Source organism: Acanthochromis polyacanthus, chromosome 16, assembly GCF_021347895.1.
Source record: "Acanthochromis polyacanthus isolate Apoly-LR-REF ecotype Palm Island chromosome 16, KAUST_Apoly_ChrSc, whole genome shotgun sequence".
Classification (NCBI taxonomy): domain Eukaryota; kingdom Metazoa; phylum Chordata; class Actinopteri; family Pomacentridae; genus Acanthochromis; species Acanthochromis polyacanthus.
This window is the reverse complement of record NC_067128.1, coordinates 18569613-18582863: the sequence shown is the minus strand read 5'-3', so window position 1 is coordinate 18582863 and position 13251 is coordinate 18569613. Positions and strand designations below refer to the sequence as shown.

Genomic DNA, 13251 nt, shown 5'->3' with positions numbered 1-13251 from the left:
AACTTTGTTGGCAAGCTAACCTTACCTAGCTAGCTTTATATTTCATTTTACAACCGGCTGAAACAATTCACCTGACAATAGTATCTGTTGTTGTAGTCTGATAACATCACTAAATAAGAAATTATAGCTTTCTATGACTTTTTTTAACCACAAACAAAAGATAGATATCAATCTTTTAAACTATTCTAGAAAATGAACTTTAAATCTAAAAAAACAACAACTTGAAAACCCTCCTCTTGTGCTGCATAAAATATAATCAAAGCATAATTTCCTTGGGCCATTCAGAAGCAGGAACAGCTAGATAATCATGATAACAGTGGTATAACCATTTTAAATTCTCTTATATACGCTTGACTGAGACCCACCTGGCTGTCATTTAGGGTTTTTCATGTTTAATGGTGATTATAGGAAGCAAATGATGAGAATAAGTGTCAGGAAGTGAGTCATACTTAATTAATGTCATCGATTCGGCTGCAGGCGTCATCCATCTGCCTGAGTGTGTGTGTGGCTCAGCACATGCTCGTCTCTTTCTATGGAAAGTGTGTGATGCTTTTGTGTGTTGCTTTTAGGCTTCTTGTTGTGTTATTGTTGTGATGGCACTGGAGGCTGGGGGTTGGAAGTGAGGCCCACCATCTGTCCTTTATACTCACACTATTGTCTTTCACACACACTCCTGTCATGACCCCGAACCCCCGTCTACACTCGTCTGCCTTCTGGGGAAAATCTAGCAATCAGTTTTTCCAGTATAATCCTCCATTAAAGCAAAAGATAGATATTAAAGTTTAATGTTTAAAATTACTGACTGTCCGTGTCAATGGGCAAAAACCAATACAGTAGAAACGCTTACTTTTTCATTTTTCATTTTTCATTTAAGGTGTACTTTGAAGTGTAAAAAGGTCATTTATATTTAGACTGAAAGTTTATTTTCTTCTCAAGAGTGAGTGCGTATCAACTGACCAATATTTTAAACATCTAAATTCTCATTTGAAACATTTGACAGAGATATTACTCTTGTCCAAAATGAATATGATTGTTTTTCAAAATCTGATTACAACTGATGATTAAACACAGAATAAAAACTAATACACGATTAAACACAATTTTCTTTTTCAATGACTATTCCTGCATTTTTGCTGCCTCTAAGTGATTGCAGGGAGACGCCCAGCAGCCACTGTGTTAAAAGGACAGGAAGCTGGTTTTACTACTTATCCTGAATCCAGTGTGCTTTGACAAGTTACAAGTAAAGCAGACATAACATTGCCACCAGCTCATTTCAAAATAAAAGCTGAGTATTTCCACACTGTATGTAAGGGACACATTTGATAGTGCTTTTTAAACATAGACTCAGAGGTCATTCATACACATCCTGTTGCAAAACTATGGATATTGATAACAGTACCAGTGGTAGTTTGAAGAAGCTGTGGATGTTTTTGCTAAAAAACAGAAGCACCAAATTGTTCTGTAAAAAAATCTGTGAGAACAAAATCCAGTGCATTTCTGTTGCCATACATTCAGGCTGATCTTTGTTTGTTCTTACCATTTGTGTTCTCTGACAAACATCACTGGAGTTTGTGAGTGAGTTGCGTCCCCAAGCAAAAGAAAGCTGTCTTGTGAAAAATTTCACAAGTGACATGAAAATGGAGGAAAGTAAGGAGCTTTAACATCTGGAGGGAGCTGATAGCCCCTTCAGACAAATTACTCCCCTACATTTAGGTGTATATAGAGGTGGTTCGGCAATTTGACGAGGATGCCTCTTGACATCATTTGGAGGTTTTCCATGCACATCTAAGTGGATTGAGACCCCTCACTGGAGGGATTATATGTCTCATCTTTCCTGTGAACAACTTGGGATCCCTCAGCATCTGCAAGTACAACCCGACTCTGGATAAATTGAGAAAGATAGATTTACAGATAGTTCTCTTTGAGTGGATGCCATCTATTAGGCCTTGGAGTAGCGCTACAAATTCAAGTTTTATGTTACGGGATGGGTGTTGTGATGGAAAGCTATTTACAGAACTCAACTATGATATTTTAAATATTCTTTTATTTTCATACACCAATCAGCGATTGAACCAAATATTGTGTATGTGCCCCTTATGCTGCCAAAATAGCTCTTACACATTGGGGCATGGACACAGGATCTCTGTTAATGTTTCTGACACTGGGACATTGGCAGTGAGTGCTTTGGGTTCTGTGGGTTGTGGGGTGAAACCTCTATGGATCAGGCTTGTTTCAGCTCATCCCATGCATGTTTGATCAGTTGGGGATCTGGGTAGTTACAAACATTCGAATTCACCCTTACAGACAATTTAGAGTTACCAATTAACCTCAGCATGTTTTTGGACTTTGGCAGGAAGCCGGAGCACCCAGAGAAAACACACGCATGCACAGGAGAACATGCAAATTCCATGCAGAAAAGATCCCAGGAAGGCTGGGATGTGAACCAGGGATGTTCTACCTGCAAGGCAAAAGTGCTAACCACCGAGCCCCTAGTCCAGGGGTGTCAAACTCCGTTCCTAGAGGGCCACTATCCTGAATGTTTTAGATCTTTCCCTCTTCCAACACACCTGATTCAAATGATCAGCTTATCATCAAGCTCAGCAGAAGCCTGATAACGAGCCTGATCATTTGAATCAGGTGTGTTGGAAGAGGGAAACATCTAAAACATGCAGGATAGTGGCCCTCCAGGAACGGAGTTTGACACCCCTGCCCTAGTCGAAAACCCTAGCCTGCGAAACAGAGAGGTGCTTTTATTTTGGTTTCCACACCAGAAGTCCGCAGCCTTTACATCCGCTAACTTGACGTGGCGTCGCTGCCGCCCAGGGCAGAGAAAACCACGGCTGTTGCTCGGTTTGTTTGGTGTGGTGGACGGCTGCATGTTTACAGCGTTTGTAGCATTTTTAGAAGCAAACAGTCAACAACAGGGTCAGTACTCTCCGTTTTTCGCTCAGCAACACACAGGACCATGAATGGTAAGTCCACGAACGGCACGCTGGGAGGAATGGCCTGCATCGAGGGTCTTCCCCCGCTGCCGAAGAGCCTGAGCGGGCTGCTGAACTCAAGCGGCGGCTCCTGGAGAGAAATGGAGAGGATGTACGTGAAGAAAACCATGATCCAGGACGACCTGAGCCGAGGCAGGAACAACGCCGACAACCTGCTGGCCAACAAGCCGGCCAACCTGGACGCCGCTCTGGCTCTGCTGCGGAAAGAGATGGTAACATTTCAGGGAGGGTTCAGTTCATTTGTCGCTCAGAAAGTGCTCCGTTTTTCACCGCTGGTTTGGTCGAGAGCCGCTTAATCCCTGGTCGGGAGCTGCACGTTCACGTTCAGCCAAATTCCATAAAGGAACTCTCGAGTTTAAAATTGTTTGGCTTTTGGACAAACTCAAGCGTTTGTTAGCTCACAAACTGAGGCTGTTTGCAATCACTAGACTGTCTTGATAGATTCGGCGTGCATGCAGTTTACCATGCACTGCACTGCATAAATAAAATATCAACTTTTAGATATAGATCACGCTTTTTGGAGCAGACAGGATTTTCACAGAGAGTGGAGAAAACCCCAAAATATGCGCATTTTATGTTTGACGATTTTCTGAAAAATGCCTCTTACTTTGCATGGATCATCATTTTACATTATGCAAAGTGACTTGCAGGCACGGAAAGATAAAAATCTTTTTTTTTTATAAAACGGAGTCTGGTGCTAAGAACACCATAGAAAATAGAAAAATGATCAGGAACAGCTTTGTATTGGATGAGACAAATCAAGCCATTAGGCCTGTGCTGATTTTTATTCTAATCTCCATTTAATACCTTTCAGCTTCAGTGAAAAAGTTTTTTTTCCCCTCATCACACAGGAACCAGCACACAATCCTCCAGTGAACTAATACCTGTTATTACATTCACTGAGATGTAATCAGAGTGAAACACTTATTACACACTCCCTTGCCAGCAGCAGGGATCTTCATATCAGAGCCAGACCAGACTTTCAAACAGCTCTTGGTCAATACAGAACAAAAGCCTGTTTCCTAATATACAGTCATTCAGGTTGAAAAGGTCAAACTGTTTAAACTCTATCCATTTGCTATGTGGATTCTTGTTACAGGCTTTGCTAAATCCTATTCCTGCTTCACGTGCTTTCATCTCGCTGCAGCCGGGCTTATTGCTTTGCTGCTGTTAATGTATTACTACGACTTTGTAGTTCACATTGTTTAATAATTTTTAAGTGTCCTATATTTGAAAGTGTGTAAGCCACTCCCTAGTTTGCAGAACGCTGTGTTCGGTCTCTCTTTGAACCGACTGTGATTTGCATGCACGGAAAAACAATGCAGTGAGTTCAAACTGCACTGTCAGCGGGGTGGTATACAGCAGAAATGCCCTTTTCACCCCACGATGGTGGCCTTGACAGAGTAAAATCACAATGTCAAAGAGGGGAGCGACAAAGCAGGTTCAGTTTTTGCTACAATCATATTTTGCAGCTGAAATATTTCCATACAGTTGTCGTATTGTCATCAATGATTAACCTATTTATCACATCTAATCACTGGTCTTTACAGACAGTTTTTATTGTACTTTCACGTAGCACTACTTTCACTTTAACAGCATTATTTGCAATGTACAAATCTGCATCAAAATATGACCTAAAATAAGCATCCCCTGAATTCAGTGCACCTCCATGAGGCCAAATGTGAATCAAATTGTACCTACAGCACTCCACTTTGTAAATATCTGTTTATTCATAGATTTTATGGTTTACTGATGTTCCCTAAACGCCTCACATGCAGCTGCAGTAGAAGCTAACTCGGCAGCTGCGCACAGAGAAGCCTCTGGTCTCCACTTAGTTACTGCAGCGCTGCAGCTCAGACAAGTGCAAGAATCACTTTGAAAAGAGTGAAATAAGGTTTTGTAAGGGCAGATTTACTCAATTTGAAACCAAGTGATATTTGGTCATGCGTGTGAATAATACTATGTTAATTGTGCAGCTGTACAACTTTTTAGCAACCGTATTTTCCATGTCATTTTGCTGTGCACATGTGAAGCCTGTCCTGTATGCCAGTCACAATCCACATATTGCAAATAAGATAGATGTAAAAATATGATTTTACTTGTAGGCTAATTATTAAAAATTACAGGGTTCTCGCCAGCGCATTTCAGCGTAACGGGCCGTTACGCAGTCTTAACGGCCCGTTACACTCAGTTTAAAAAATTACACTGTGATTAGGGCCGCTACGCCAGCGCATTTCAAAGATTACGCTGTTGTTATGAGAGTGTGTGGCTCCGTCATGAGAGAGGGAGAGAGAGCAGCGTGTGTGTGGGGGGAGAGCGAGTGAGACAGACGGGCAGTCGGTGCAGTCGGAGGAGGAGAGAAGGTGTGTAGTTGCTGGTTGGCGGTACTGTGCGGTTCAGCCACTGTTTATAGACAATAAAGGCTGCAGTGTTCTTCGATGTGGCTGGGCTCCTGTGTCTTTGCCTCTACGGCTGCTGGTGAAGTGAAGGGGGTTAACCCCGGGCTTCCTGACCACGGTCGGGGGCCGAACAGGAAGGGTTAACACTGTGATTAGGGCCGCTGCGCTGTTATTTTGACAGATAACGCCATGTGCGTTTGTTTTTATCAACTGGGTGCCTATCTAGATTAATTTATGTCTCCCCACCTCAGCCGTACTTTCCTGTCGATTGACCCGTTTCCGTCTATTGCGCGTGTGCAGGAGGACCTGCCGTTACACTGAAAAAAAATCCTGTCGAGAAGCCTGAATTAGAAATGTGAGAGTTTTCTTTTTGTACTAAGTGTCAGACGTGTTGCAGCGTGATGTGTTTGAGTGAATTTGTCAGTGATTTGTTTGTGTGGTGTTTTTTAGAGCTGAAACAAACTATCAGTTAGTTGATTTTTGATTTAGCATGAATAAATTGGCAGTTGTATCAAAAATAGTTGAGTAATTTGTTGGGCGAAAAGGACCTTAATGTGTTTTGGTCCTATGGGATAATAATGAAAACCTCTTTGGGTTTTATATTGTTAGTCTGACTAAGTAAACTCTGTGAAGATGTCTGTTTTGGTTTTAAAAAGCTGTAATTAATAGTCGTGCTGTTTTCTGACACTGCAAAGACTGAATATAGGCTGCTGGTCAGTAGTTTTTCAAGGTATCTGGGTCTGTTTCCTTGTTTACTTTGTGAGTCCTGTGGAAAATTCCTCCTGTGTTAATCAGGATCTTGATTCTCCACTAGGTGGGTCTACGTCAGCAGGACATGTCTCTGTTGTGCCAGCTGTGGTCGCTCCACGAGTCCATCCAGGAGTACAAGGGGAGCTGCCAGGACCTGAGCGCCGCCTCCAGCCTCAGCATGATGGAGAATGGCTACTTTGATGAGGATGACGAGTATTACCCGGAGCCCGGTGCCACTCCCACTGGAGAACAGCCGGATGGAGAAGTTGGAGACAGCACGGCAACAATGGCGTCAGCCAAGAACGGGAGCAGCAGTGGCAAAGATGACAGCTGGGACTCTTTTCACGTCACTATCTGAGGCCTCATTCTCAGCATTTTCCTGCAGATGGATACGTGTTCTGGGGACGACAGACTGGAATAAGCTGGTGGGAAAGCAGAGTGGCTTTAGAAAACGTTTGGCCTCCGAGAAGGGAGTGGCTGGTTAGAGATAGCAGCCTGTGCTGTCTGGTTTTTCTTAGAGACGACAGAAGTTCCAGCTTAACTTCATCTCGTCCTCAGGTGAAACATTTACCTGCTTGTGCTGCAGAATTTTTTTGTTTTTTTTTGCAGCGTGACCAGGATTTTCATCAAACTGCGGAGCTGAGTGGCCGGACGTTTTGACAAGTGGCTCGCTGACATCCTGTGAAGCACTCAGGAGTTGAGCTGAATTGTATTCAAAGACTCCATATACTCGCAATTAGGCAATATGTATACTTCTTTTTATAAAACACTCTGCTGCTGCTTCTGTATCATTTGGTTTAACTAGCCAGTCACTCTTTTTGGCAGAACTTTTTTTTTTCTTTTACATATACAAAAATATATGAACAAAGTTTTATTATTTATTATATAATATAAATAACAAAATATTTGCTTTCCTGTTTCTTTCTATGGAGGTTTTGTACTGTACCACTACCCAGATACAAGGGTACAGCATTTACACGCTGGGAATCCAACAGAGGGATTTCTGAATTCTGCAGTCAGTGTTGGTGCAACAGGACGACAGACTTTGTGGACATGTTGATGGAGACGGTGTTGGTGTTACTTTTAAGTAGTGAAATCAGTCATTTATATAAATTCAGAAGGTCTGAGCAAAAGTTGTCAGGCCTCAAGAAAGAAGAAAGAGGTGCAGTCCTCACACCGGTGTAAAAATGCTTGACAGCAAGGGGTGGATGTTGGGTATGAGGTCTACACCTTCCTGCCTTTAGACGGAGCCGATAAATGCTCTGAAAATGTGAAACGTTCAAAATGCTGGAAACAGTTTTCGCATGGGTGAAAAGCCTCCTAGCCCGGTGTGCTTGGCTGCAGATAGTGTGCTTCCCCGAAGCTGCTACAGCTTCAACACGTTACACGCAACTTTGATGTGTCACCGTTTTCTGACTTTGTGGTGTGCAGAGCTGCCTGAATCTGGATTATGCATTTAGCCTACCTGTAATTATGACACATTAACTGAATCGTGAAAGTATGTGTCAGCTAATTCTCACTTGGATGTTGCTGTCGTAGTTATGGCTGCCAAGTTCCTGTTGATAATAATAACGCTGTACTCATCAAGTTAATTGCAGCAATCTGGGAACAGATCTGGCTCCCAGATCTCATTTATTTCATTGTTGAGGGCACTGTTGTCATAATCAATAGAAATGACGGAGAACAGACACTCAAGTGGTAATAAATAGTAATTATCCTTTAACATAATTAAAAGTAATCAGAAAAGAACACGCTATAATGACTTATTCTGCCACTTTCCACACAACCAGCTTTCAAACTTACAAGACTATCAAATAGACATTGCCAAGAGTTGCTCTGATCAACTCATAATTTGCACTTGCTGTTTGGAATGTTGGGTTATTTATCACATTTATGGGACGTTTACGTGCATAAATCTGATTGTGTTTTGAAGGCGATGAGTGACAAACAAGTAGTTTTGTTCAAAATAATTTCTGAACCAGAAACAGGTTGGCTTCTCTGGTCACTGTGGCCTTCAAGTATTGCTAGCAGTGTAAATAAACAGCTGTAGCTCTAAACCTAGTAGCAGCTATCAAGTGAATACAGGGTACTTTATATGTATCCTGCATCGAGATCTGAACTGATCTCGTCTTTGCAGCATATCTAGATCTATACTACATGCCTGGAGATACTGGCTGAGGCCATCGGATCAGTGAAGACGTCTCAGAGGGATGTAATGCGTCTTTTACCAGTGTTTCTACATTTTTATATACAGTCTAGGAGTCATTTAACGATCTTAACTTCATCGTAAAGCTGTAGCAGATGGGAAGCTTCCATTACAAGACAATGCTGGTCACTAACAAGATTGTAGAAGAGGAAAACTTGCCTTCAGTGTATGCTGGTCAGCAAGATAGAAACAAACACCGTAGAGTGCGCTGAATTAATGCCGTTTTTGTCGGAACAAAGCACAAAAGCAGCCTTGTTTCAGACTTTGAGGTGTGCTTGCTCTTCAGCGGGCGATAGCACTTTTATGTGCATATCTTCATACTGCTACTACACATTGGAATAGTCTCCCCTGTCTTCCTTAAACACTGCAGTGAAGCTCTCAGCTGAACCAGTAGCATCACAGCTCAGTACACAGAAGTACAACATTTCTTTACCCAGCATCGCTTTGAGAATAGCTTTTCCGGAAACGTCTTCATGTTGTGTCTGTATGGACGATTTGATGTCATCTTTGTGTTGATTGGTCCACTATTTGATCACAAACCAAAGAAAGTGCAGCACTCAACATTGTATTTGGTTAAAGGTGCTGAAGTAGAAAGTGTCCCAACAAACTGCTCCTGAATGGTTACATTTTATTGAAAGGTATTGTGATATCTTAAAGAATGTCTATAACAGTTATTTTGCAGCTGATGAATGGAGGACAGTTACTCTCAACATGTTATCTGTCCTGCAGGGAGTTCCTTATTTTTCAAATAAGAACTGCTTCACTCAAAGAAATGCCATTTTTTTTCAGTTGATTGACAGAAAATGTTTGATTTCTGCTTACATAGGTGTTGTGGAATTGTTGTCACCGACTGAGGAAAGTGTAAAAATATTCACTTTTTGTTTTCTACATGTGTGATGTGTAAAAGTCAAATGTGTGACTGCAGCAGTTAAATGTCACACAAGACTTTCAAGGAGTTTAGCAGTTTGACATAAAATGAAATATCAAGTATTACTCCTTTCCCTCTGTTGTAATCAAACTACTTTGTCAGGTTTTAGTCTCACGAGCACCTTTGTCCAAATCAAGGGGCATAATTACAGTTTGACTGTTAAAGGAACAGTTTAACATTTTGGGAAATATGCCGAAAACAGCCGAAACAGCTCACCTCGCACAGTAACAAAATCCACCTGCATCTCCTCTGAAGATGAGCTGATCTTCTTTGTTTGAGCCATACAAAAAGTGTGAATCTAGTTTTACGCGGGGGGTTTTGTCAGACTTGCAGAAAAATGTACCCAAACTATCAAACTATTCTGTTACCAGTTTGATTCTATCTCACTGTTTGTCCGATTCTTCTGATCTGAGTTGGGAATAACTGTATGAGGTTTTCTGCCTCTTATTTCTCACTGTTAATCTTAAAACTTTGCCTGTTCATTTCAATATTGCCACTGCACATTCCTAACTAGAAGCAGAACACTAATAAGAGGCGTCAGCATTTGTTTTGGACTGAATGTTTGCTCCCTGTTATTTGTTAGGGATCCACAGTTAGTGACACTTAACATTGCGTCTGTATCTTAAACTTGGATTCTAATTCTGCTAGCTTTTAAAGTCAGATTACTCATTTAGGGTCTGCTAAAACCAGCTGCTTTGTTGCTGCAACTTGATCTTGAAGCACATTCAATCAAACAAGACAATTGACACATTTCAAATCATGACCCTATAAGATTTTCATTGGATGTCTACACAATTAGTGCCTTTGTAAACCTGCAGGTCTTGGACCTGTGGCTTGCTGTTCAGATGGGGATGAGAATATCCAAATGATTTCAACTGCTTGACATGCACTTGGTTTTTAGGGCTGCTACATGTCGAATGTCAGACTAAGTGACTAAAGCAACCTCGTAAATCCTTCACTGAAGGTGTACTACATTACTACGTAGATGACTTAATGCTTGGCTGACCAAATGGGACAAACCTATGTTATTGTTCTCCAACCACTAATCCAGAAAATCCCAGAATGAGCCTATTAAAACCTGTGCTGAGAAATGTGGCTAAACATGTTTGTTGGATGAAAACTTCAGTTCGCTTTGGTCTTTTCCAGTCTTTCGTCACTTCATTTTTTCAGACTTCTGTCGAAGGCTTGTCTGACATATTATAGACACGGATGCAGCTGTTTGGAGTGGTGTATTTTTGACGCTTCCGCCCTCTGAAATTTGAGTTGCTTCATCCAAAGCGCTGCAGCTCTCTTCCTGTCTTGACTGATGCTTTCCAGAAACTGGAGACATCAAGCAAGGACCGCAGTGCTTTATTCTGTCAAGATCGATTTGAATCTACACGTAGCAGCTTTAACTTCCAAAGATGATAACAGCCTTAAAATCAGTCGTGTCATTCAGCAAATTACGCCACATGGTGCACTCCTTGCTTATAAATTTGCACTTGTGTTTGGCTGTTCTGTGTTAAATCCCCCGAAACTATGACTACCTGATCCTCTTTGAGTTGGTCTGTAGCAAACAGGCACATGGTGCTCCTTGTACAGCAACACTACAAATCCAGCACAAAAGAACAAAAAAAAAAAAAAAAAAGGAGCTTCAAATGGAACACCAGCAAATTGCAACCAATAATGTAATATTACAGTGTGTGTTTCCGACGTCTACAACCTAAAATATTCCCCCTTTTTTATTGTGATTATGGATCGTGGATGTGTCATCTCAGGGCAAACTTGTGGCAAAAAGTCTTTTCCGTTGTTGGCTCCTGACAAAGTAACGTGTTCTACCTACAACATGGCTTTAATGTGACTGTTTTGTTACATATTGAAGATCTGGCCAAATGTAAATAATGTGACATTAAACTCACATACAATGAATTCTGATGAAAACGTCAACGTGAAAATGTTTCAGTGCGAGCCTCATAGTCAAAGAGTTTGTCTTTAGACTTGCTGTTTTGCACCAACTTTGAACAATCACATGGACTAATCGACTGTACAGAGGAGGTTCAAAGAGAGCTAGTGGCCTCAGTAAACCAGAATTCAATGCAACCACAAAAGTTTGATGTGGGGGAAATTGCTGTCACCACAATCATGCGTCATGTTTTACACATTGGGCTGTTAAAAAGCCTTGTGGAAACTCTACGGACAGTTGCGACACTTGAAGGCAGAATAATCTGATCAGAGATTGATGATATTGAATAAAAGAGGGAAAAATTATTGTTTTATTCCTGCAACATGCTGGTCTTTGTCTCCCTGAAAATGTGTAAAATGTATGTTCTTCTGCAACTTGATCTTTTCTGGGTTTTAGGATGTGAATGAGCCAAGAAAAACACAAGAAAGCCTTACAGGTATCAAATATATCAGCTCATTTTTACTGCTTCTTACTATCGACGCACTAAATAGCTAATATTTATCAATCGCTTTGAGTCTGTTGATGGTAAGTTAATGAGAAACCAGACGTGTGACTTCATGAAATTTCCTTCTTACTTGTACTTTATATCACTCATCATAATCTTTCTTGAACTGTAGTGGAAATAAAGGTGTTGATGTATTTTGTGTTGCATAGATAAGCGATCTGTGGAGAACATGTGAAGGCGTGTTGCTGCCATCCATCATTCCTCCTGTTCTTGAATCCATCGATGACCATACTACTGTTTGTCTGGACGATATAGTCTCAATGCTCTCCTGTCATAGTTACTATACTGAATTTAATAAAGTGATTCCATACTTTTCAGGTTTGGACTGATGTGTCATATAGAACATAAGAAAAATGTTTATCGTGATGTGGCTCAAATGAATCTACCGTTTAAAAGTCTGGGGTCACTTAGAAATGTCCTTATTTTTGAAAGAAAAGCAGCTTTTTTTCAATGAAGATAACTATTAAATGAATCAGAAATACAGTGTTGACAATGTGGTGAATGACTATTGTAGCTGGAAACGGCTGATTTTTAATGGAATATCTACATAGGGGTACAGAGGAACATTTCCATCAACCATGTTCTGCTGCTGCATTGTGTTTTAGGTTATCGTAGTGAAAGGCTAATTGATAATTAGAAAACCCTTGTGCAACTATGTTAGCACATGAATAAATATTATATATATAATATATATTTGTTAAACTGTAGGGCATAATAGAAACCGAATTGAACTGTTATCAGTACATAAGTTGAACAACATTTTAGAATGGCATGTTTGCTATATCAACCCATTTTTGTATGAATTATTTAAAAAAACAGATTTTGTTTAATATTCCCTAAAAAGACCTCAGCATAGTCCTTTTTTTTCTTATTTTTTGTAATTCACTATTTTGAATGAGATAGATGTAAGTCCACTGCGGTAAACAACACACATTAATGATTTAAAATGCACTTTAATGCAAAATACTGCTGTTTAATGGGGTCAAAATTCTAAGTAACAGTTATCAGCATGAAACTTTCCCAGCTGATTACTTCCATGTTTTGGAATGTTGTGTTGAAATATGCAATTGAGGTGTCACATTGAACACGCCCAAATTTGCTTATGGAATTTGCATTTCCAGAAGCAAACACCAGACATAATAAGTTTCTAAATTCCTGTTTCATTTTGTTTACATAGTCAAAGGTTTTTATGAAGAGGAATTTGGATGTTTAATTTTAGTAACCTATTGATCAGGACGTACTTTTCCGGATGTATAACAAAGTTTACTATTTTATGAAGGAATAGAATGTTCTGCAAATCAGACTGTGAATTATATCAGTCCAAAAAACCTCTGCAAAAAATTTCAGAATATAGATCGGAGTAAAAATGGAAAGTATAGTTTATGCCGAAGTGAAGATTTTAGGCTCAGAGTAGGAGAAGTGACCTCATTTTATAAAATTTCATACAGTTTTATTAAAAACTCTGACTGACAGGTACAGTTTTTAACAGATATCCCCATGAAAGTTTCCCGGATGAGGA

At 40.4% G+C, this 13251-nt stretch overlaps 1 protein-coding gene across 1 annotated transcript; it reads left to right on the top strand.

The window, feature by feature from the left end:
* The first annotated feature begins 2754 nt into the window (after window positions 1-2754).
* Window positions 2755-12049, top strand: fam89a (family with sequence similarity 89 member A). Its single transcript, XM_022215503.2, has 2 exons — window positions 2755-3214; window positions 6216-12049. The coding sequence occupies exons 1-2, from the start codon at window positions 2966-2968 to the stop codon at window positions 6507-6509; spliced, it is 543 nt and encodes a 180-aa protein (XP_022071195.2). The 5' UTR covers window positions 2755-2965; the 3' UTR covers window positions 6510-12049.
* Window positions 12050-13251: the final 1202 nt, after the last annotated feature.

Excerpts from the sequence above, each read along its gene's own strand:
- fam89a (XM_022215503.2), top strand. The coding sequence starts at position 2,966 with ATGAATGGTAAGTCCACGAACGGCACGCTGGGAGGAATGGCCTGCATC. Across the intron at positions 3,215-6,215 it reads CTCTGCTGCGGAAAGAGATG|GTGGGTCTACGTCAGCAGGA; the intron begins GTAACATTTCAG and ends ATTCTCCACTAG.